The sequence below is a fragment of the Pezoporus flaviventris genome, unplaced genomic scaffold (genome assembly GCF_033815535.1).
Source record: "Pezoporus flaviventris isolate CSIRO_AGI_PZ_B2104156 unplaced genomic scaffold, CSIRO_AGI_Pfla_v1 ptg000066l, whole genome shotgun sequence".
Taxonomy (NCBI): domain Eukaryota; kingdom Metazoa; phylum Chordata; class Aves; order Psittaciformes; family Psittacidae; genus Pezoporus; species Pezoporus flaviventris.
Window position 1 is genome coordinate 4681165 of NW_026892614.1, and position 23236 is coordinate 4704400.

At 38.3% G+C, this 23236-nt stretch overlaps 1 protein-coding gene across 3 annotated transcripts in view; it reads left to right on the forward strand.

Moving 5' to 3' along the window:
* Nucleotides 1-23236, forward strand: part of RMDN2 (regulator of microtubule dynamics 2) — a 49317-nt gene that overhangs the window by 15613 nt on the left and 10468 nt on the right. For 2 of the 3 annotated variants that reach the window (XR_009746541.1, XM_061471039.1), the window contains 5 exons: nt 8619-8694; nt 10378-10455; nt 19344-19442; nt 21139-21192; nt 21287-21367. Coding sequence is in view for 2 of the 3 variants with exons in the window: in XM_061471039.1 (XP_061327023.1) it covers nt 8619-8694; nt 10378-10455; nt 19344-19442; nt 21139-21192; nt 21287-21367 (388 nt within the window). In the remaining variant the exon portion in view is untranslated. The remainder of the gene's footprint in view (nt 1-8618; nt 8695-10377; nt 10456-19343; nt 19443-21138; nt 21193-21286; nt 21368-23236) is intronic. The other variant, XM_061471038.1, reaches the window with a different exon arrangement.

Consider the following 23236-nt stretch of genomic DNA (forward strand, 5'->3'; position numbering starts at 1 on the left):
CTATATAACATTTTAGAACATGGCCCTTTTTAATGGTTTTGTTTTCTTCATTATAAATGCACGCCATGCATGTCAAGCAAGGATTTAAGGCTATAGACCTCTGAAAGTTTCTTTTGGAAGCTTATCTCCGCTGCTTGAAAGTTCTGTTTATCACACACCCTGACTGACATAACTGTTCCAGTAAAGCCTTAGTGTGGATGAGTTATATTGGCAAAAACATCCCTTTTCCAGAGCAGCGTTCTTCCTGCTTTATGAAACTGCTGTAAGCTGCCTGGGAAATAGGATGTATCTTTTGTCTTCACCAGGAGAATTTCATGGAATGGTCTCATGAACAAACCCTTGCTAATGTATGCCCAGAGTTCAGCTCTCTCACTTTACTTTTCATATTTACATTGGTTAAGAACAAAAAAATTGCCATGTATCTTTTTAGTAGATTGCTGATTTTTTTTTTTCTTTTTTTGTAAACCTGTATTATAAAATAAATCAACAATAAAGCTGGCCAGATTACCAGTCTGAATACTGCCAAGTAACCAATATTCATCCTCAAATTAAATTTGTCAAAAGATATGCAGAAAGAGAGCAAAATATCTTGAAGTAGTCAGTCTGTTTTGGTAATAAACTTGTGCAGCTGTGAATAATTTTCTTCTCTGAATCCAGATTTATGAAGATGCACTCATATTTAATATGTAGTTGCCAATGAGATTGAAAAACATTCAGCTTTTTTGAATGGTGATCTCTCAAAAACTGAAGAAAATGGAAACACTAGAAAGGAAAAACATAGCTGTAACCTTTTATTGGTTCTATGACCACCCTAAAGAGAGGCAGAATAGATATTTGAAGTGAATTGTTCCTTTGTTCAGCTGGTGTCAGTTATTCAAGTTGTGAAGGAACTTGCTTGCAAAACTTAGTGCCAGCCAGTTGCAGGTTGTCTTGTTTTTCCCAAGCCTCAGACAAAATTGTTCTGTGGGTCAGTGATTCCCAAATGACGGCTGTGAATCCTCACATCTTTATCATCCAAAAATTAATTGGAAGTGCTATGCAAAGAATTCGGTGCTATAGTTGCTTTGGATGGCATCACTTTACAATTACAGAAAGCACAAAATGTAGAGCTATGTTAATAGTACTTTTATTTAAAACTGAACAATCGCATTTAAATTATTTTTACAGATTTGCAAAGAATAGAAGGGTTACTAGATCTGCCCAGTGTTCATGACATTTACTTGGAAAGATCATTCTTTACACTGAGCTTTGGTTTGTTTACCAAAAGCAAATTTAGTGCTGCCAGTAAGTTTGGGTTACTCTATAGAATTTATCTGCTGGTAGGATTCGTATAGAATTATAGAATGGTTTGGGTTGGAAGGGACCTTAGAGATCATCCAGTTCCAACCCCTCTGCCACAGGCAGGGACACCTTCCACTAGACCAGGTTGCTGAAAGTCCCATCCAACCTGGTCTTGAACAACAATAGCACGTGTTTTATTTGGATTGGAGTGCAGTTATCAAGTGAAAACCTACTAATTTTAAGTGAAGACACCCCTGAACCACAGCTGCTCCAAGACTCTTCTCTGCTGTGTGTATGTGGGTTACACAGAAGTGCAGAAACAAGTTTTGCATGCTGAGGGTTGTCCATGCAAGCGAGTTACAGAGCTGACAAGTCTCTTACAGAGAGGGAACAGAAGAGAATGAATTGGCTTCATTGAATAATTACCACTTACTTGGGTGTTTTGACAGACTTGTATTAGTAAACCAGAAAATGGAGATGGATATAATGATAGAAATCATATTAGCTGTTGTTGTAGAGATTTATTATTCAATTCCAGGACTCACTCAAAATGTTGACCTTTACGTTCACATATAATTTTGTGCTGAGCTTGTGCCTGGGCTAGAACTGATGTTTAGGGAATCTTTGACTTGCTAGGATGACTTAAACTTCTGAGTGGACTTGCTGTAATCTATATACAAAAAAAAAAAGAAAGAAGTGATAGTCCCAAGTAGAATATACTTCAGTGAGAAAGTCTAGATAGAGCTTGCAAAGATACTGAGAGGCTTGTCTGTAACAGTGGAGTACCTAGCCAGAAGGTGTTTTATATTACTTGAGAGATACAAAGTATACAGGAGTGTAGGAATTGTGTTTCTGCACAAAGAAAGTATTCAGAAATGTAGAAACTTCCAAATCGTGTGTCTTGAGAATAAAAGATTGTAAGCTCACTCATAATAGGATAAAGAATTGGTTAGAAGATGGTTCCTAATAAAGTCTACTACTGTTTTGACCCAACTTGGATTAAGATTCTCCTAGAATTCAATCAATGGATTAATTTTAAGATTAAGAGATTACTACCCTGCATGATAAAGTCAAGTTCTTAAATCCATATAACTTGGTTATTTTGCAGAAACAGGAAAAACATAGTTCTTATCGAAGAACTTTCCTATTAGGTGGCATGTACATGCAAAAAGGATTTGACAGACTTCCCACAAAAAGCGAACATCATGTAATCTCAGTGGCAGAATTAGAATACATAATTTGTCAGATTTGTAGGGTGCAATGGTATAAGAGTAAGTCTCTAGTGAAATAAAACCCTTTAAAATTGTAGATTATGTTGTAGGATATCATACTACTGACAACTTTTAAATCCAGTTTTCTAACTAAATACTTGTAACCTTCTGCTCTTATTATCCCTTATTTAGACTTAGAAAAGAGAGGCAACTTACAAGCCACAGGCATCTGTTTCTATCATACAGTCTTGTTTTTCAGGAGTTGATACCTTGTGCAAAAATACTTTCAATCAAAACTTGATATAACAAAGTTTCAGGTTAGTAGTTATTTGCCCTGTGTTTGATTCATGGGGAGACCAGAAAAGTACAGTAATGTGTTGTTAATTATGCTCGATCTTAATAAGCTTTAAATTACTTACAAGAATAATTCAAAATTTTTAATACAGAAGGGCAAATTCAAAAGCCATTTCTGAAAAGCTGTAGCTTGTTCTCTAGTAAGAGGATCAGAGGGATGCATAGCTTCTGTGTATTTCTGGTTAGGCCATTTAAATGACAGAATGGTGGAAGGTCATGCATTAGGGCTGTGCAGTTGCTGGGATTAATGATTATATCTGTTAAAAGTCGCTTAATCACAATCTAGTAGGGAGTTGGATTGTTTTGTTTTGTTTTTGTGGTGTTTTCCATGGATCAGGTCAATGGAATATTTCGGTTCAGAAATGTTGTTGCAATGCCTCGAGGTATTTGTGGTCCCTTCTCCAAGTTCTCCATCTGCTGATCTTTCTTCTTGGTGTGTCTCCCTTCCCACTGATGGGAGATAGCAGATGCTGGCACTGGTATTGTAGTAGCCCTTCACCAGGAACTGGGCTCAGGTCTGTAGTCCAGCCTGTGAGGAGGAGTATGATGCATCCTCTCGAAAAAGGTTCTTGAAATAGCAGTACATTGGTGAAATGCTGCAGCATTCAAAAGGAGGTAGGTTTGATATGTGGAAAGATCAATTTGCTGCAAGCTTGTTGCCAGAATGGTCACAGAGGAAGTAATGCTGGCAACTTAAAGACCCCTATTGCTTTTTCGTCAACAGCAACTGTTGTGTTACTTTCCCTGAAAGCTGTTGGTTTACTCTGTTTCCACGTTTGTAAAGACTGTGTTGTGCTAATTTCTTCAGGATTGTATTTGCACTAAAGATGTCTGTTTTAAAAATAAAAGTTAAATTTCTGGAACTCAGAAATTTAACACAGTTGCAGGTTCCACAGAAATGGCATCCACATGTTCTACTGGTGAACTTCTGTGGATATGCATGAACAGCAGCATTTTTCCTTCGCATGGTATATTGTGTATGTTGCAATAAGTTATTGAGACAATTCTTAGATGTCTTTTTTTAAACTAGTACATGGAATTGTTTCCATATTTTTGCAAGCATCACCTGTACAAGCACCTGTGTGCTACATCTGATGTTTGCCTGGAGGTCAGCTTCAGTGCTCTGGTGAATTTTTAATATAAAAACTATATTTCTGCCAGTTTCTACAAAGTAGACTCAGTTGTATTCCAAGAAGAAGAAAAAGGAAATAAAATAAAATCCAAACAAAGAATTTCCAAAAAACATGAACAAAACCCCACCTAAAGACTCACTTTGCACCTAGGCACATTTTACCTTGTATGTTGGCAGTCTTTCACATTCTTAGCCACTGCTTCCATACCCTCACCACCACGAAGAAAATTATATCAAACTAATGCCTTATTTTTTCCATGGAAATTTAGTATCGGATGCATTTTTATAGATTAAAGGCCATGGTAGAAAAATGATAGAAAAATTTGAAAACTGTGATCTCTCGAAGGTTAATGCAACAGTGATCATAAATTGTCGCAGAAGTTGCAAAATCTGCTTATGTGGCAATTGGTGTCACATGAAGTCAGGTTAAAAAGAAAGCCCAAGGGTCTGGCTCCATTACAGACTGTCAGAATTCATAAGTGTGTGAAATGGTAAGGGAGAGAGTCGTCGGCTAAGAAATAAGGTGGGATGCGCAGGACTCTGAGCTGTGCAGAGATGGGGAGACGAAGGAACACATTTAGATCTGGAATGGGAATGAACTTTTTTTCACTGAACCTCTTGTGTGCTACCCACACATTAGCCCTTACTCAGACCGCCTTGTATGTCAGACGTGTCTTGGGTGAAGAGGAGGGAGTGAAAGAGGTATGGAATATATTAATTAAATTATTTTATTTTATTAAATATCACAAACTCATCCCATTCACAAAAGTTGTAGCAATTACAGTTAAGAAAAATTTTCTTGTCCATAATAGGCTGCTAAAAGAGAAAGACCTGGAATTCCAAGTGTAAGCCCTGTACCTACACATTTCCAAAGTCTACATGAAATAATAGGGGTTTCTGGAGTTGGGATACATGGAAGGGGATGTAGAAGAGGGAGGAACAAGCCTGAGAAGATGCATGTTATTTCTGATTTTGGGCCTATGAAATTTATTAGGGAAAAGGTAAAACTCGTATTTGAGTCTCCTAATGTGGCTCAGTCTTTATTTAAGACTTTAAATCTTCCTCTAAATCCATCTCGTATGGAATAAACTGTGGTTGCCAGACTCTAAGTGCTGGTAGCATCTCCTGCATTTTTGGTACTAAAATTCAGGTTGCCTGCCAACGTGCTCAACAAAACTCACTGGATCAACCTGCTGTTCTTCCTTTTGCAGCAGGCAAGGTATGTCCCTTGCAGTTTTACCTTGTCTGAATATGTATAACAGTTCTAAAACACCAGAAGGGAAATTGTTAATTCGTCTTGATTTGGATCCCTCTGTATGAGGGCTACATAAGCACTCTGCATCCACCTCTGTCAACTACAGTTTCTTCTGAGTTTCAGTGACATCGTTTGCAGCAAAGGGATGTGGTACTGACTTATTAGAGTTAGTTTGGTTGTGTTTGTGCTTAGAAAAGGAATATTAATTGTGGATGATTAATCTGTATGCTTCTACACTGTTTTCAGTAACTTTCCTTACACCTGTTAATACTTTTTTAATGTTAACAGAAATACCGTGCCTGTCTAATGAGGTTATGAACATTATGTTTATTTAGATGAGCATGTCTGCAGCTGGTTTTTCACATTAGCCAGGAGCAGCACTAGCTCAGCAGCTATGCCACTTACTTGCAGCACTTAGTTGGTATAATTTTCTCTTTATTTTCTCTGTGAAGGTACTGTAAGTGGTATTTTAATCTTGCAGTTTGAAGGGTGTAAGGCAAGCAGTGGTGGTGAGGAAAACTAGGATCCATTGCTCTAACAAAGGATATGCGCAGTTTATCAGTTTCACGGGTAATTTGAGCGTTATTGTGCGATTATCTTTTAATTCACACCCCCCAATTTTTACAGTAGGGCTCAAGGTGAGGATGTAGCCGAGCTGCGAGAGGGCCCTGTGCTGTGGCTGCCTGCCTGCCGTGTTCCTGTGTCACCACGAGGTGGGGCAGGTGACAACGGAGCGGGAAGCATGAGGATGCCCGGCACAGCACAGCGGCGGCGCTCGCGGAGACCTGAGCCTCGGAACGGGTGTCGGGGTTGAACCAGCTAACAGCTAGTATTTGCACTTAGCGCCTTCCTCGTTTGCTTCTCTGTGAGGTTGCTGAGGCGCTGGCACAGGTTGCCCAGAGAAGCTGTGGTTGCCCCATCCCTGGCAGTGTTCAAGGCCAGGTTGGATAGGGCTTGGCACAACCTGGTCTAGTGGAAGGTGTCCTGCCTGTGGCAGAGGCGTCGGAGCTGGGTGAGCTTTAGGGCCCGTTCCAATCCAGACCATTCTAAGATTAATGTTACCCTTTGCATCAGTGAAAATAAAGTTTGCTTTGTTTTTCAGGTCCTTGAAAATTATTTAAAGGGCCTAAGAAGTCTTTTTTTTTGGGGGGGGGGGATAAAACAAACCAAAAAAAAACCAACAGCAAGACACAAAACAACCTACCAGAAAAAACAACCCAAAACCAAAACACAGCTAACCCACCCTTTTTTAAAAAATGGAATGACTCTCTGAAGTGCCATAGAACTCCAAAAATTGAATAGTTGATTTATGCCACTTGCCTGTCTAGCCCAGTTCAAAAGTATGAAGTAAAAAAACCCCAACAAACCAAACAAAACACACACACAAAAAAAAAACAACCTCCCTCCACCAACAAAAAAATGCTAAGACATGAAAGACATTCTTACTTTTTCCTTGAAAAAAAATAAAAAATTAAAATTGGTAGGTTAGCTTAGTTTTCATGCGTTGGAAGTTTTATTGGGATTTCCCTCCCCAGAGATTTTAGCTGTAAGTAGACGTTTCTCTTTGAACTAGTTTAAACTAAGGCCTTCTTTCTTGTCACGCACAGACAGGGAAATACTGCAAGATGCTGGATTAGCTTGTTCGCTTTTCATTGTTTTCTTTTGTAGCAGCAATCCGTTTAGCTATGGTATGCTGAGTTTATCTGATTAGCACTTAATGAGTGAAGGGAATAAGGGAAATGTTGCATGAGTTACTTAATCCTAATAAAGTTTTCAGTACCTTCCCCCTCTTTCTAAATACCTGAACTTTCCTGACCCCCACCCCTTGCTTTTCCCCTCAGCTGCAGCTCATTCCCACACAAAAGGCGCTCCCCCTGCAGCTTTAACTGTCAGAAGTAGCGGTGCCATTAGCCAGATTTTGTTCAGTGCCCATTGGTCACAACATGCATCCTGCTCTACAGTGTTTGACAGTCTGTCTGGAGGTTTTACAGATTCAGCTGCTGTTGTTATGCTGACTTGCATGCGTTACCTGGGCACACTTACTGACTTAAAACACAACAACCTGGAGCACAAGTATTTCTATCTTAAAACCATCAGCTATAACTGTAAGCAATAAAATGGTTTCTTTAGTTCTATTAGCAGTGACATTTTAATGAGGATTCACTGGAGCCTGAATAATTACATTACATAAAGAAATTCAAGAAACATGAGGTTTAGTAATGCTTGAAAACCATGTGTGCTATACAGATTGAGGTTCTGTTACCATAATTATCTCGATAAGTTTCTTGTACAATTCATGTTTTTCTCTGGACTCCAACTTGTTTTCCCTCTTTTAGGATTAATTTTTAAATCACTTCATATTGCATTGTAAATTTTTTAATACAAAAGCAAAATTCTGAAAAATTTATAGAAATAACCTGTATTAATTTATGCTGCTTAAATAGCTATTTGGTGATTCTGTTAGTTTTGTACAAAAATGCAGTTCTCTTAATACCAATGAAAATAGGTCAAACGATAGCACAACTGATGTCTGCAGGAGATTCCTTATACATGGTAGGTACTGTAGTGGTTGAAGTAATTAGGAAAAAGCTAAGGAAAAAAATAGATAGTAAGACAATTCTTTTGCTCAGAAATCTGAATCTTTATAGGTAGGCACCTCTGAAAATATTTTCAGTTATACTTGTTTAAAAATACAAATTTTTAATAGCAATTATCTCATTTCTTTTATCACTATCAATGTCCTGAATTTATAACAATAGTAATTATGTTAATAACTTTAGCAATAGGGGGCTAATAATAGCAGTAGCAATCCTGTTAGAGCAGAATGTGCATGTATGATTTTAAATAATTTTAAGGATATTTAAAGGATACTAAAGGTGCAGGAATGCACCAATGTGCTTGAAAAGGGTCGAAGATGACTGTGAATGATTTTTGAGGTCTGCACAGTTTACTGCTGAGCATGTCCCAAGGATTTGTCTTCCTGGGTGAGGTACCGCACTGGTGGTGTTCACGTTCCCCATCCGTAGCACTTCAGAGCACAGCCTGTACAGTTAATTGCTGTCAGTACGGAGCCAGGCTGCAAGTATTGCACTCTGAACTAAATGGTAGAAATTTCGGAGGAGTAATCCCTGTTTTACCACTTTGCTGACAGCCCAAATAGTGTCATTTAAATTTCTTCTTGTTTCCATTCTTGTTTTGTTTTGTTTTGTTTTGTTTTTTGTCTGCTCCTGACTATGTACCACTCATGCCAAACTTCTATCCAGCCATCAAGATGGAAGAAAGGTGTTAATCTGTGAATTAGGTATTGAAATATTTTGTAATTTGATTCAAAGCTTTATTTAAATCATGAAAAGTATGTGTGTATGTTTTTCTTTTCCCCTCTCAGGTTTGCAATTATGTGTGGCTATATGTCTCAATTTGAAAGTGTACAAAACAAAATCAGGAATGGTTATCTCTTTAAGGTATGTTTTTGTAGGGTTTTCTGGGTTTTTTAAGCTATTCCTTTAAATTATTTCCTTATATAGTGAAAGACAGATTTTTCCAACACAGTAATTCAGCCTCGCAGGTCTATTTTAGTGTCAATGTTAAAATGAAAAAGATATCTTCATATATGCAAATATATGCTTACAAAATATAAGAATTAAGGTAGGATTCTGGGAACAGCATTAAGATTTTTGTTTAATTTTGTAGTCAAAAGCGGGGGGGGGGAGGAAAAGGGAGTAGCAATTCTGGTTAGAAAATGAAACAATGAAATATTAAGTGATGACCTAACACAGTTCTGCAATCATCCTTCATGCTACCCTTAAGAAGTAATATTTGTTTTAACACTGTCTTTTCAAAGGTAACTGTGTTTTTTAGAGTTAGCAGTTTGTGTTATATGTGCTACTCCCTCCACTCCTTGTCCTCGCTGTTGCTTAGGCACTTTCCATCCCTTGCCCTCTCAGCCAGCATCCCCCCTTTCTGGGTGTCGGTGAAAGGCAGCAGATGTGTTCCACTTCCCAGGGAGTGCCGGGGATGTGTCCCGATCACATCATGTCTGTGTTAGGGCTTGGAGTGTCACAGAGCTTTCCTACAAGAGAGCATTAATTATACATGAGCTGTGCCAAGAGAGCTAAGCCCTGAGCTGGGACAAGCTGGGAACAACGAAGGGAAAATGACAACGCAAGTGCTGCAGTTGTTTAAGGAAGGGATTTTAAAACAGCCTGCAGTGTTAGCAGTAGCCTTTTCAGGGAAGTTTTCCTCTTCACAAGTAAGTACTGAAATCCATATGAATAATTTGGAAATGTTCAGGATTTGGGGCATGAAAACATAGCTCCTATCTGGATATTTTGTGGACAAAATGATAAAACAGTAGGCTCTTAGACCTGTATTACTCAGATATTTTAGTGACTGGCTTAATTAGGAAAACAGGTATTGAGGGGCGGGGAATGGAACTTCAGAAGTAATATTTATTTTGTGAGGCAGATGCTAGTTAGGGGTGAAGTAACCGATTTTTTCTTCTAACTCAAGTTGAGCAGTAAGAGCTTTCTTTAGCAAATCAGCGAGAGAAAGAAAGGTACTCATGATATCTAATGAAAATGGGTTTGGAAGAAGCACCTCATTAGATACTTTCTATGTGTTATGGTTTCAGTGTAAACAGAACTACTTTATTTTCTGAATTTCACATTATAGCAACAATTTTCTGTGTCATGTACCATTTAAATGGGCAGTCACATTCCAAGGTGGAAGAGACTGTTTCAATGATGGGTGCTGGCATGTAAGATCTGTCAAAGAGAGTGATTGCTTTCTCGCTGATTTGGTGTGTGACAGTTTCCTAATACTAACTGTAAATAAAGTGAATTTAATGGAAGTTTTCGCCTTTTAAAGGCAAAAGTTCTTGAGTAATTTGATTGACCTTTAGAGCTGTGTAGCCATGTTGTAAATACAGCATGACTTTTGCATTGTGTGCGAAGTTGCTAAATCATGTTGTTTGTGGTGTCCCTCCACGAGGAACGGGTTTGCCGGCTGAAAAATTTTTACGTTGTTAGAATGGAATCGCAGCAAAGAGGATATTTTTATTTGTATATAATTTGCAGCAAACTTCCTAGAATGTAAACACACTCATAAACAAACATCGAAAGTGACTCTGATTTTCTTTCTAATAGGAGCATCTAGACAAAGCAATTGAACTTAAGCCTCAAGATCCTTTTTTATATTACCTAAATGGAAGATGGTGCTATTCAGTAAGTTGGATTTTATCTAATATATCTGAAATGAAATAATGGGACTTAAGACAATGTAGGTATTTATTGAAGTAGATATTTTGAGCTAAATGAAGCACTACATTAACATGTCCTGAATTAACTTCCATATGTCTGATGTTAACTGCTGACCATTCCTTACATCAAGTAAGTTGTGCTTGTGTGTCCCTCATTGTTGTATTCAATTCTTATCTGAATGAATGAATGAAAAGTAATGGACATTTGGAATTTCAGTTCTTTTTCTGCCACAAACTTTCTGATAACATAGCCTTTTAGCAACTTTATTCCTCATCCATAACTGAAGTTAAAGGCATTTGCATGCCATGCGATTATGTCTGTGGCAGCAAGGATACTGTATTGGCTTGGTAAATTCCAGGAGAACGTCACAACAAAGATGCACACATAAAAATCTCTCTAATTTGTCCGAACATTTTGCAAGGGATACAGTTTTTACTATGCGAATGCAACAGGTGCTTTAAAAATTGTATTAATGATATAGTCATAAGTGTTTATATATGAAAAACTAAAGTAATTGGTTTACAAATTTAGTTGTGGACTAATTTTATTATTATTTTTAGAAAAATGGTGCTCGTAGTATGAGTTGGATTATTCTTAAGCTCGCATCTTTGATGGTTCAGGTGGCTATCCTTACTAGCTCGTCTCTAGCGTTGTGAAGAATCTTTCATCAGAATAAAATGTTCTTGCATAGCCTATGCTGTAAAAGATCATTGGGAGGTTTCTCAGAACAATAACTGCTAATGTGTAGTGACTGCCAACCCTGGCTTTTTCCTATAGCTGCTTTCAGTGCCAGTCACTACAAAGTGCCTGCAAACTGGGAAGGAGTTGCTGTGATAAATTGTAGACATTGTCTTTATCTGCAACAAGACTTAATGCAAAGTAATCTTTCAGCAGTTTTTTTCAGATCATACATTTAACTTTCAAAGAACTTTCAACAACTACATTTTTTCTCAGTTGATGTGAATAAGGAATGACACCAACTTTTTCAAAGAGCTTTTAATTTTGCTTTTCATCACGTTGTATTCTTGAATATCAGCATTAGCTATGCAAAAGTGGGTTGTTGAAGATTGTCCTAGAATATGCTAGCTATGCCTCTGAAGAGCATCTCTTTCACTAGTGATTCCTTAATCAATTTTATACCGTGTTGTGTCCAACAGCTGAATGCGGCTTCCATGTATGTCAGATACTCCCAGATGTTTTTCATGGCTTCTCACTTGAGCTATAACTTTTGGAAACTTAACATGTAGTCTCAGTATACCTTGCTTTGTTCTTGTTGCACTGGCTTTTAACTCGTGTTTCATTTCAGTGACAATCACCACTTCCTGACTGAGTAATGCATGTAGTTTGTTGCGCTGTATCATTACAAACTCATGTTTCACACTTGTAACATCTATGCAGGGCTTCCTCACTAAACGTTGAAGTCATAGGTTAGCATTTGCTGTAGGGTATGACCTGACCTGCATTTTATTAAGTGAAACAATCCACCTAAACAGATGTAGCCACTGAAATACTTAAGTATTCGTTTCTGATTTTCTTTTTTTTTAATTCTTGCCTTCTATGACTGCCATGACAAAATGTAACTTGAAGCACTTAAAACAAGTTTGCATAGTACAAATAAATGAAAATATAGGACTGAATAAATTTTGTTGTAACTTCAGTGTTTTGCACGCTTTCAGCAGCAGGATGAGGCCATCATTTGGCAATGTTAGTTTTGAGGCTCTACTGTGGAAGCTAGATCTTAATCCTAGCCCAGTGAAGTTGGTGATCATAGAATCATAACCTCATTCATTTTATCAGACTGCATGAGTAGGTTTCTTTGCTGATCCTCTAACACAGGTTTTGGCTGTGCATGTAATATAGGTACATGTAGGAACTTGTGGAGATGTGGCAGATTCTTTGGTCCTGTTCTGTAGACTGTGCTGTTTCATGCTGTGGTAACTACCCCAAAAGTAGACTCTTAGATGTGGCATTGGCTCCAAATACATTATATGGGGTTATGATAGGGTGCTTGAAAACTTCATTTGTCACTCCTTCTCTGTACTGGTACCTGTAGATGGAGTAATGATGCTCCTCTTAGACCCTCTGTTTTTTCTGTTTAGTCTGGCTGCGGTTGAGGCTGGGAAGGCAGTGTTGTCCAGTGTGAGGAAATTAAAGAAGAAAAAGGGATGACTGAGGAAAGAAGGTTAGTTTTTACATACGGTCTAGCTGACTTTGGGGTCAAGTTAGAATTGGCCACAATATTTGTTCTTTCATAAGTATTGCTTCTAGGGGTGTTACTCTCTAATTTTAGTCATATATTCTTTTACTGAAACAGCTTAATTAAAAAAAGATAACTAGTATTTGATATTTTACAGGCTTTGGTAACACCTTGGGGAAAGCTGATATACTTAAGTCTTCCTAGTAGAGTCAGATATTTCCTATTCATTCCCCATTTAATGTTGGGGGATCTTATTACTACCTTCTAGCACTGCTTTTTTGGGCTCACAAACTGAAAGAAAAAAATAAGTAAAGCATAAAAGAGTGTAAAAGGGGATGCTTCAAGTGTTGTAACTCAAGGTTCCAGTTAATTTTCACAAATGAAGTTGAACAGAATTTTAGGTTAAAAGAAAAGTATACTGAGGACAAATGGAGAAGATTTATTGAAGCCTGAAACCTATATCCAGAGACTGTGTGCTGTACTAGTAAAAACTTTTGATTTGTGGGGTTTTGCCAGGATTTTTACAGAAATTTTGCCAGAGACTGCCATTTCTCATCTTCCCTCAGTGTAACACAGTACTTTGCAAAGAGCAATGGTATGGCAATGCCAGGTTTCTTTCTTAGCAGTTTTTCTTTCTGAGCCAGACCTGAAGCTGATGCCAAGTGTCCTAGCACCTTCCAGGAGGAAGGATGAGCTGCATTTTCACTGCCTTGCATCAGTGGGTCTTTGCTTTTAATGCACATCCAGAATTATGTCTCACCTTGTCCAAAACGCAATTTTTGCTGTTTCTTATTTCTGTTACCATTATAAAGCCAGGAGATACACAAATGAGGAAGATTCTGTTCTGATGTGTATATCATCTCAGCTTTGTTTAAAAGTACTTCTGCAATCACAATCAGGTAGGCAAGATTTTCACTAATCATTTCGTAGATGTCACAGTGGGCACAGTTTTGCCTGTGAGACTTGCTGTGTATGCAAGAAGCCACATACAATTCTAATGGTTTTCTGGTTTGTTTTGCAAAGGCGACAAGGGAGAAAAGACCCTTGATTTATTTATGCCTTGAGCAAACATAACTGAACACCACTTGTAATGGATAACTCTAACAAGTATTGTTTTAATATTCCTTTTTTTCCAGAGCTGGTATGAACTTCTGCTCAGTGGTGATTTTTTCCCAGAGTAGCTTTAGTGAGAATTTTAGGAAAAGAAGATTACCATATAAGTGCAATGAAGATACTTTATCTAGTAAGTAAAGTAAACCAGTGTTTAGTATGTAAACGTAATGTTACTATTCCAAAGTAAAGCAACAGCAGCAAAATCATTTTCATTTAAAATGTCTTTGGTAGTGGATGAAATTTTGTCTGCTTGGCCTTGTGTGACAAAACCAGGCTTTGTTAATTTCATATCTTTCAGGGAAGGCATAATATTTTAAATACATGCTTGGGTTGGTTCATGCAATTTAAAATAAGTGCAGTGTTTAGAGCCTTTCTGGTTTCAGCTTTGTTGAGGGAAAGTAAAAACTACTTTGTTCTTCAGAGCAGCAAGAAATATTTATTGGAAGTCAATTGATGTGTGGTACATGGTCTATAGGAATAAGTTTTCTTTCCTTAGAGTTTTGGGTGCAATTATCTAATAATCCTTTACAATTATGTGTTTGTGGGCTTTTTTAGTGTTTTAATGCTTAGAATACTTTTAAAATGGAGTGTGTATCTAGTTAAGGCTTATGGCTACTTGCTGCTACAGGACTGGCACAGAACAGTTAGCGTGTACTTCTGGATCTGGATCAGAGCCACCGATAAAGGCTAGTGGGATGTTAAAAATTAGATTTCTTGGGATTTTCTTTTTGATGGTTACATGCCATGTGTTGGATGCATCACTGGTTTATCCAATATCTGTACATCAGGGAACAAATTGACTCAGTTCCTTTATCTGTGTGCTCTGTAAGTCTGCTCCCCTTACTGGAAAGTGAAAAGGCCAGGGAATTCAAGTTGTATAAATGCCTAAATGCCTGTGCAGACTGTCCTGGTTCCTTAGCTGGCAAGAAAGAGAATATTTGTGTTGGAAGCCAGTGTTTGAAAACTGCTGTCCAGTTACTTAATCTGTTCCAGAAGTCAAAACATTGCATAATTATTTAATATAATTTTACATTAATATATTGTAATGAAAAAGAAATAGAAACTCTCTGGGGACATTTAAGTAGATGCCATTAATATTTTACTGAAGCTGGATCAATGGGATGATTTTCCTTTATGAAAGACAACTGTGTGATCTGTCTTCAGTGAGCTATTAGCAAGGAAACATGGGAGGAGGAAATCCTTTAGGATTGTAAATCAGTGAATTGGCTGAATTTTCAATCCAAGTGAAATCTGGGATTTTAAAAGGACTGTCAATGAGCAGGGTTTGCATCTCATCAAAAGATGAGGAGACAGGAAAACAAATTCCAACTAGTGTTTTGGTTCATATGTGATTTTTTGCTGATCCTAGGCTAAGGAAGTGAAAAGGATTTTAGGAAATCCCTTTTCCCAGTACTTAGGGGAGAACAATATTTTCTGTCTTGGTCTTCAGAGGAACATGAGACCTGATAGGAGCTTGCTGGGTATGAACTTTATGGTCAGCTGCAGGCTAACTCTGTGGGTGGCTTTCTTCCATCTTTAGTACTAGTAGAGATTTGAGTAGAATAAATGGATGAGAGCTTGCTGTTTGACAGATGTAGATGAAAACCTTTGAGACAAGGGTCTGCTTTAGCTTTGGGATACTGAAGAGTGGCCTCCTTTCCTTGGCAGAGGCCAGGATGTCATGGTCACTCCCTCCCCTCCAGCCCTAGGGAAGTTCAGGACTTGGTTGAAGGTCCCTCACGCCACTGTTTCCTGCTCTTGAGAGATTGGGACCAGCTCTCCTCATGGCAGCTGGGGAGCGATGTGCCTCCTGTGACCCAGTAAATTATAACCTGATATTCTATGGAAACACAGTGTTCCTTGCAGTGCTTTTGTGAATTTTCCGGCTGCTGGGAGGACAGATGTCAGGACTTCGGAGACCTAAAAAACCAAAACTCACTTTAGGTTTGGAAATCATCTCTAGGTCAAGGACAATCTTCATTCTTTAATTTTGTTGTTGTTGTAGCTAGTACTTGCTGGAGAAGCTGCTTTTATTATTTTCTGCTGTCCTATACCATTCTTGAAGCTTGCATTAAGTGAAATTATGGTTCTGCTGAAGCTGATGAGAGTTACATTCTCCTGGTTCTTGATTTTATATGGAGCTCCAGATACGCTTTGCACTATTTGGAATAACCTTAGAATCCTAGACTAGTTAGGGTTGGAAAGGACCTTAAGATCATCAAGTTCCAACCCCCCTGCCATGGGCAGGGACATCTCACACTAAACCATGTCACCCAAGACTCCGTCCAACCCGGCCTTGAACACTGCCAGGGATGGAGCATTCACAACTTCCTTGGGCAACCCATTCCAGTGCCTCACCACCCTTACAGTGAAGAACTTCCTCCTTGTATCCAATCTAAACTTGCCCTGTTTAAGTCTGAACCTGTTACCCCTTGTCCTGTCACTACCACACCTAATAGAGTCCCTCCCCAGCATTGTTAAAGTCCCCCTTCAGATACTTGAAGGCTGCTGTGAGGTTTCCATGCAGCCTTCTCTTCTCCAGGCTAAGTTCAACCTTGACTGCAGAAGTCAAATTTCAGTACACTAGAGCATGTTACACCAAGGTTTCTGTTGCCTGTGCTTGCTTCCACCCAGAGAATGCTTAATAAAGTTAGTTGATATAGTAGAAATGATGTTTCCATTTCACTGGATGTAGCGTAAGATACTGTAATAAAGTTATTACAAATTACAGACTGTGCTTGTGTGTGTTTAAGCAAAGGGTGTAATTTCCTGTTCATCATTGTTGCTCCAGGACACAATTTTGTGTCTTGCGTAAAAGGGGGCAGACTGAGTCAGGTGGGGTGTGGTTCAGCCGTTGTGATGGGATTCACCTCATCTGTCTTTAGCTATCCACAAGGTATAATTGTCTATGTTCCTTTTGTAGTTGAAGGGAAGGAGAGAAAGAGACAAGTGTTCATCCCAGACTAACATAGGTGAAGGGAAATTGCCTTTCACTATATTGACCATGCAAGGAACCTGGACAACTCATATAAGCAAGGCACTTCATTTATGGATGGCTGGAGTTAGCTGCAATGAATTCAAGCCAGTGGCATGTAAGGCTGACTGCTGAAAACATCCAGGAACTCAGACTATCTGTGTAACAAAGTATAATGCTGTAGCCAGCGCAGCTTACAGAAAACTCACTATTGTGCATAGATGCATTTCACTTTTAAACATTAAACGTTTTAGATTGGTGGGAGTTGTAATATAAAAACGGCCAAGTGCATATATGTTTGCACTTTTAAAAGTTTGAATAATGCAAAGCAGCACCTAAGCCAGACAAAATAATGACTAAAACCTCAGTAAATCAGTTCTGATTAAATCTTGTAAGGAAAGAAAACAACTGCCAGGAAGAACTTGTGTTTTCAATAGGTAATTGTAACTCCACATGGAAACACTGCAATTTTGTTTCCTCACTATTGCATAACAGCAGACACATGTGTGGTAGTTGTATCTGTGCAGTGTATGTGCATATACATTCCCTTTATTTCTTCTCTTCATCTGTAAGCTGCCTCTATCTCCATGTGAAGAACCTAGAAATACGGAAATCCCCTTCCTCTTCCAAAAAGACTCCTGCAGCAGTAGATTGGCATGAAGAAAACAATTGCAAAAATCCTTCTTATATTTCTTGTGGAATATGCCTCAGAAACTATAGAACAGCTGGGGAAGTTATGTGTGTGAGGGAATTAAATACATACCTACAATTTGGAGTTTTAACCAGCATGCTTTCTGTGCAGCATTCTGTGCTGCAGTTTTTAACGCAGTATGGAAGCACTGCAGCGCAGAGAGGGGAACCATCTTGTTGCTTCAATGAATAAGAACTGTGGGATTGTTAGAGTGCGTTTGTAAACCACACTTAATTCGCTTAGAAGAGAATTCAACAGTGGGATATGTGTGTGTGAGAGAGAGAAGCATCCTTAATATTGTTTCTCTCTGGCATATAATTTTTAGTGGTTTTGTGGGAAAGACTTACTGTTGCCATTTAACAAATAAGGCATTAGACTCTGCTGAACAACCAGCAAGACTTGACCAGGATCCCTTCTGTCTCCAAGCAATATTGGTCTTATGTAGCTAGAGTCATTTGAGGCAGTCCTACACCTTTTTCTGTTGCATGCTGGCCTGTATTTATACTCATTGCAATGGTATTTTGGGGGCAGTTTGCAACAAGAAATGCATAGAGCTTGATATCTCTCTAAAAGAGAAGTATTCTGGTTGATGGCTGTGGGTAGTTATGTGTGGATGGATTCTTGTATTTTACCATAATAAACTGACATCTACTGGGTTGCTGCATTTAGCAGTAACAGCCCTGATAAGATTGGGAAGCCAGGGAATGAGGCAGAAATAAACTAAAAAGCCACTTTAATTTTTACAGCAGTAGGACAGATTGGAGTTCAAGGCTCAACTCTGTTATTTGAATTGCAGTTTCCTCTGAAAAAGAGCTGTCTCTTTGACTCATACTTCACTTCCAGCTCTCTCATGAGAGGCTCTCTTTCTTTGCATGTGTGTATCCCTTCTGTGTGTTGCCTCTGCATAGGCCAGGCCATAAATTGCTATGGAACCTTGGTTTTTATAATTTTTAAACTCAGCTCTACTCTGTGACAGGAGCCATGAGTGCTGTGGTTCAAATACTGATGTGAAGGAATAAAGTCCTGACTTTCCTTTACAGATGTAGTAAAGTGTCTGAAGCAGGTGGCTTCACTTCCCCATTTAAACAGGCTCCAGTCTCATACTGTATTTCTTAGCAGCTCCATCCTTCATTAGGGATGTGAGGTGTGTTTTGCCAGGTTTGGTGAGGGAGCCAAATTCCTTATGGCAGTAACCAGAGCAGTTTCTGTTAGTTGTCAGTACATGTAAGGGAAGAAGTCATATATATTGTGTGGCGGTATCACAGTTGCCTACACTTCTTTTACAGCAGCCCATGTTTCTGAAATGAGATCTTTGGCAAGTGTTGTTTGTCAGATTTGAAGAGGAAAATATGAAGCTTATTTCTTAACAGTGGTTGTCACTAGCTTCTGTGTAATAAATGAACTTGTTTTACAAGAGCCAAAAGCGCTTACATTTTGACTGTAGCATTTCGTAATGTTGAAAAGTAGTCAAGTACGTGGGCTATCATGCTAAACTGTATGTCTCATGAAAACCTTAGCAGGTTTAAAACACTATTTCTGGCCTTAGGTTTTAAAAAATTGCAAGGTCTTATGAAACCTAAACTGTACTTCAAGCTTTATGTATTGGAACAATCTCATATTAACGATGCTGATGTTTTGTCATGTATTTCTTAATATGTACATTTTCCTGTGAACAGAATCTAAAAATCTAAAAAACTGTGCTTTAGCAAATGGCGAATATAAAACATTCCTTTACAGGTTCTTTTGCAAAATAGATTGTATAAGTAGTACAGTGGCACAGGACAATATTTATTCCAAAACTGAGAAGCAAACCTAAAGACTTTTGAGATATACATCTCAAAAGAATATAAATACATATATACATGTTATTATTATAGGTAGCTCAGTTGTCTTGGATTGAAAAGAAAGTAGCTGCTGCTCTCTTTGGGACTCCACCAACTTCAACAGTAGAAGAAGCATTGCAGAATTTCCTTAAGGTAAGTCCTAGCCAAGGGTTTTCCTGTGTGACTGTTTACCAGCTGCTATATGTGACTGTTGTCAAGATGTCTTCTCAACGGATTATGTTCAGTAGTTATAAATCCTGGGCTCTCCTAAATACCAGAGCTCTGTACTAGTAAAGTATTTTTTTCTTTTCTGTTTTAAAATTAGTTTGCAGATGAGTGGCTAGCACCTATTGTCTCTTTCTTTAGTTTTAAGGAATTCTTCAGTGACTTGCCACATTTAATATTTATTGGACTTAATGTGAGATGAATGTAGCGGAGTTACATATGCTGTTGAAACTAACCATAGCAATAACCAGTGATTTGCCCATTTCAGTAGGAGGGTTAACATAAGCAAGGAAGACTTTGACGTTGTGACACTCCTTTTTTTCTGAACTGAAGCTCTTTCCATTGAATTTCGGTAGAAGTCTTTCTTATTTGGGGAGGTGAAATTACCTTTATAGTGAAATAGAAAACTCTTGTCATATAGGTCTGTGTTCCTGGCCATTCTACTTCAATGCACAGTTATGAGAAAACAGCACATGAATAAAATAAATCTGTCTTTCAGTGGTTTTTATATGAATAATTTCTAAATCTGGAGCTGAAAAATACAGGTTTTTCACTTGACTGAATTCAAAGCATAAACTTCCATTGTTGCAATTGTTTTCAGACAGTTTCTCAAAGGAATTGAACAAGCATACTTTACTCACTATCAAAAGTACTTACTCTCTGTGCTTTTAGTATATTTAAAGATGGAATGATCTCCTGAATTTTTGATAACACAAAATGTTACCGTCTTCTCAGTTTAAGAGATCTTTATCTCTAAGGTCAAACTCCAGAGGTGGTAGAAATAATTGGAAGTGTTCCCTTTAGCTTCAGGGCATTTTGTGGTGGCCTGCAGAATAGCTGTGGTTTTAAGTCATCTTCTGCAACAAAAAATAAATTCATGTCTAAGACAACTGTTTGAGTTTCTTTTTCAGTTGCTTGATAATATGCAGTTGCGGTGAAAGCAGCATTGCTTTGGTCAAAGGATTACGGCTACTATAAGTTTCACTGATACAATTTTTCCTCTCTCAGATGCCGTTTGTTGATTAAAGATGCTTCTTGGTTAGTAGATAATTAAGATTCTCATCATTCAAGCTTCTACATCCTTGATGTGTTTTAAAAGGAAGACAATCTTGACATTTTTTAACAATCTGAACTTTTCAGAAGATGGTAATGTAAAAAGAAAGGTGAACCTAGAGCTAGAAAGGAAAATAACTATAAAGTTGATGAATGCAGTTCATAACCCATTACACAAATCATGAATAGTTGTTGCTTGTTTATTTCTATAGTTGATTGCTATATTTATGTAAGGAAAGAAATATCTAGAGAGAGCAGTGTCTTACAACCTGCTGTGTAAGTGAATTAATCCAATAGATATTCTATAGAATGATCTGAGATCTTTACAAAGCATGTAGGGAGAGTGGAGAACAAGGAGAATAGAAATGTTTTGTGTTCAATATCGGCACCTCATGTGCCTAGTTTAGGGTTTGAGTTTGGAGTTTTCTTGTTTTCCTGGGATTTTTTTTAAGTGCTAAACAGCAGTACACACAGTAGGGATGATTCAGTCTGATGTTTGTGGTATGCAGACCACATAAATCTCATCACACTAGTTTTATGTCTATTTTCTTTCCTGTTTTTTATTATTTAGGCGGAAGAAATGCATCCGGGATATTCCAAATGCAATTATGTGTATTTGGCAAAGGTAACCAAGTTCTTTTAAAAATTACGATTTGTAGACTCTGGTATTTGTACAGTGGTCTGATTGGAAACAAAACATGGTGTTTTTTTTTTCTCAGTGCTATAAAGATCTTGGCCAGAAAAACAATGCACTGAAGTACTGTGATTCTGCACTGTCGATTCTTTCAGTTACTAATGAGGTGAGTTCTAAGAATGATAACTTGTTCTCTTGTGACTGCTGTCTTGTCTTTGGCGCCCATTATTGCACTGTCAGTAATAACGTAACATTTCAATTTTTCTTCTAAACACAGAACCTTCCTTTTTCCTCCACTCTCTGTTGGCTCATTTACAGTTGTCTGTATCAACAGCTTTAAAAAAAGTCTTTGGGAACTGTCAAGGACTTGTCTGTGTCAGCAATTGAATTGCACTCTTTGTATTCAGCCCATTTCATTGGACTATCTTAAGCATAAACAGTTGAGTGTGTCACTCTAGCTGTACTGAAATTTTGCCCTAGACCTACTGTTTCTTAGTTGAAAGCATTCCAGATTTTGTCGCACAATCTCTCCTCCTAAAGCCTCTGGTTTGTGATTCTTGTCAAGGCCTCCAGGGCAGTGTGTTAGCTGCAGCAGAGGTAGTTAAGACTGCCTTTGTCCTCACCCACAGTGAAGCTAAGGAGGCACAGTTCTTCCAGTTACATTTGCTGAAACACAGTTTATTCGAAGAGATTATTAGATTCCTTTTTAGGCTCTTTAGAGTATTTTTAGTATGTGGACACAACATTTCTGCAGATATTTGAGAAATTTTAAGTGATATAATTTCTCAAATATAAACCAAGTCATGGCAGGAAGGTTCACTCTGATCTCATGTAGAAGCAAGTTCCATAATTACTGACCTATGACTGGAAATGTCTTACCATCCTACAGTGTGACAAGTTCAGACCTGAGCTTTGTCAGCCTAAGGGACCCCCTTTGAGCACAGCAGATGTGGTAGGGAGAGTGAAAGGTGATTCCAGAGACGAATTGGCCCTATCCAATTTGATTCTTTGAAGTTCAGGGAAAAGACCATTAAATAGCTCTGTAACTTGATTGACAATAAATGCTGTGTGGAGCACTAACATGTTTATGTCAAATGTTCCTGCTGGGAATAAAGACCACTGCATGCCTCACCAGCAGCTGCTCCTGGGTGGCCTTTATTTTTGGCCCAAGTTACAGTATGTACCAATCATATATTAAGCAATCACTGCTTAAGTTCAGTGTTTCTTTGAATATGTATTGATACAGATATAAATAATCTCTTAACTCTAATTTATTCTTTACTTACTGTTGAAATGTACCTTCAGCTTGCCTATTGCAGAGCACAGAAAAGACTGCTATACATTATCCTTCATTTAGTACCTTACATCTTTGCATAAAAGGTAGGACTAGGGGTGTCAGGGAAAGAGCATACAACTGAAATCGGCTGTGCTCAGCCTGTTTTGTATATATCTGCACTGACTGTGCTGGTGATTTTCTTATTTTTCCTGTATTCAACTTACTACAGGCCTGGTAATCTTGCAGTGAGCTCTTAAGATACCTGGTAAAATTGCAAACAAACATGTATTACAAAAGTTCTGATCACAGTATCACAGTAAGCTAGAGATTGGAAGGGACCTCGAAAGATCATCTAGTCCAATCCCCCTGCCAGAGCAGGAACACCTAGATAATGTTACACAGGAATGTGTCCAGGCGGGTTTTGAATGTCTCCAGGGAAGGAGACTCCACAACCTCCCTGGGCAGCCTGTTCCAGTGTTCCGTCACCCTCACTGAGAAGAAGTTTCTTCTCAAGTTTAAGTGGAACCTCTTGTGTTCCAGTTTGTACCCATTACCCCTTGTCCTATCATTGTTTGCCACTGAGTAGAGCCTGGCTCCATCCTCGTGACACTCCCCCTTTATATATTTATAGACACTCTGATGGGCAAAAGACTGCCTGTGTTTAGTAAACTGCAAGTCATTCAGTGCAATATATTCATGTGCAATATATTCATAGAGACTCCTTGAAAAAGCATAGACATAGTTTAGATTTGGTCTCAT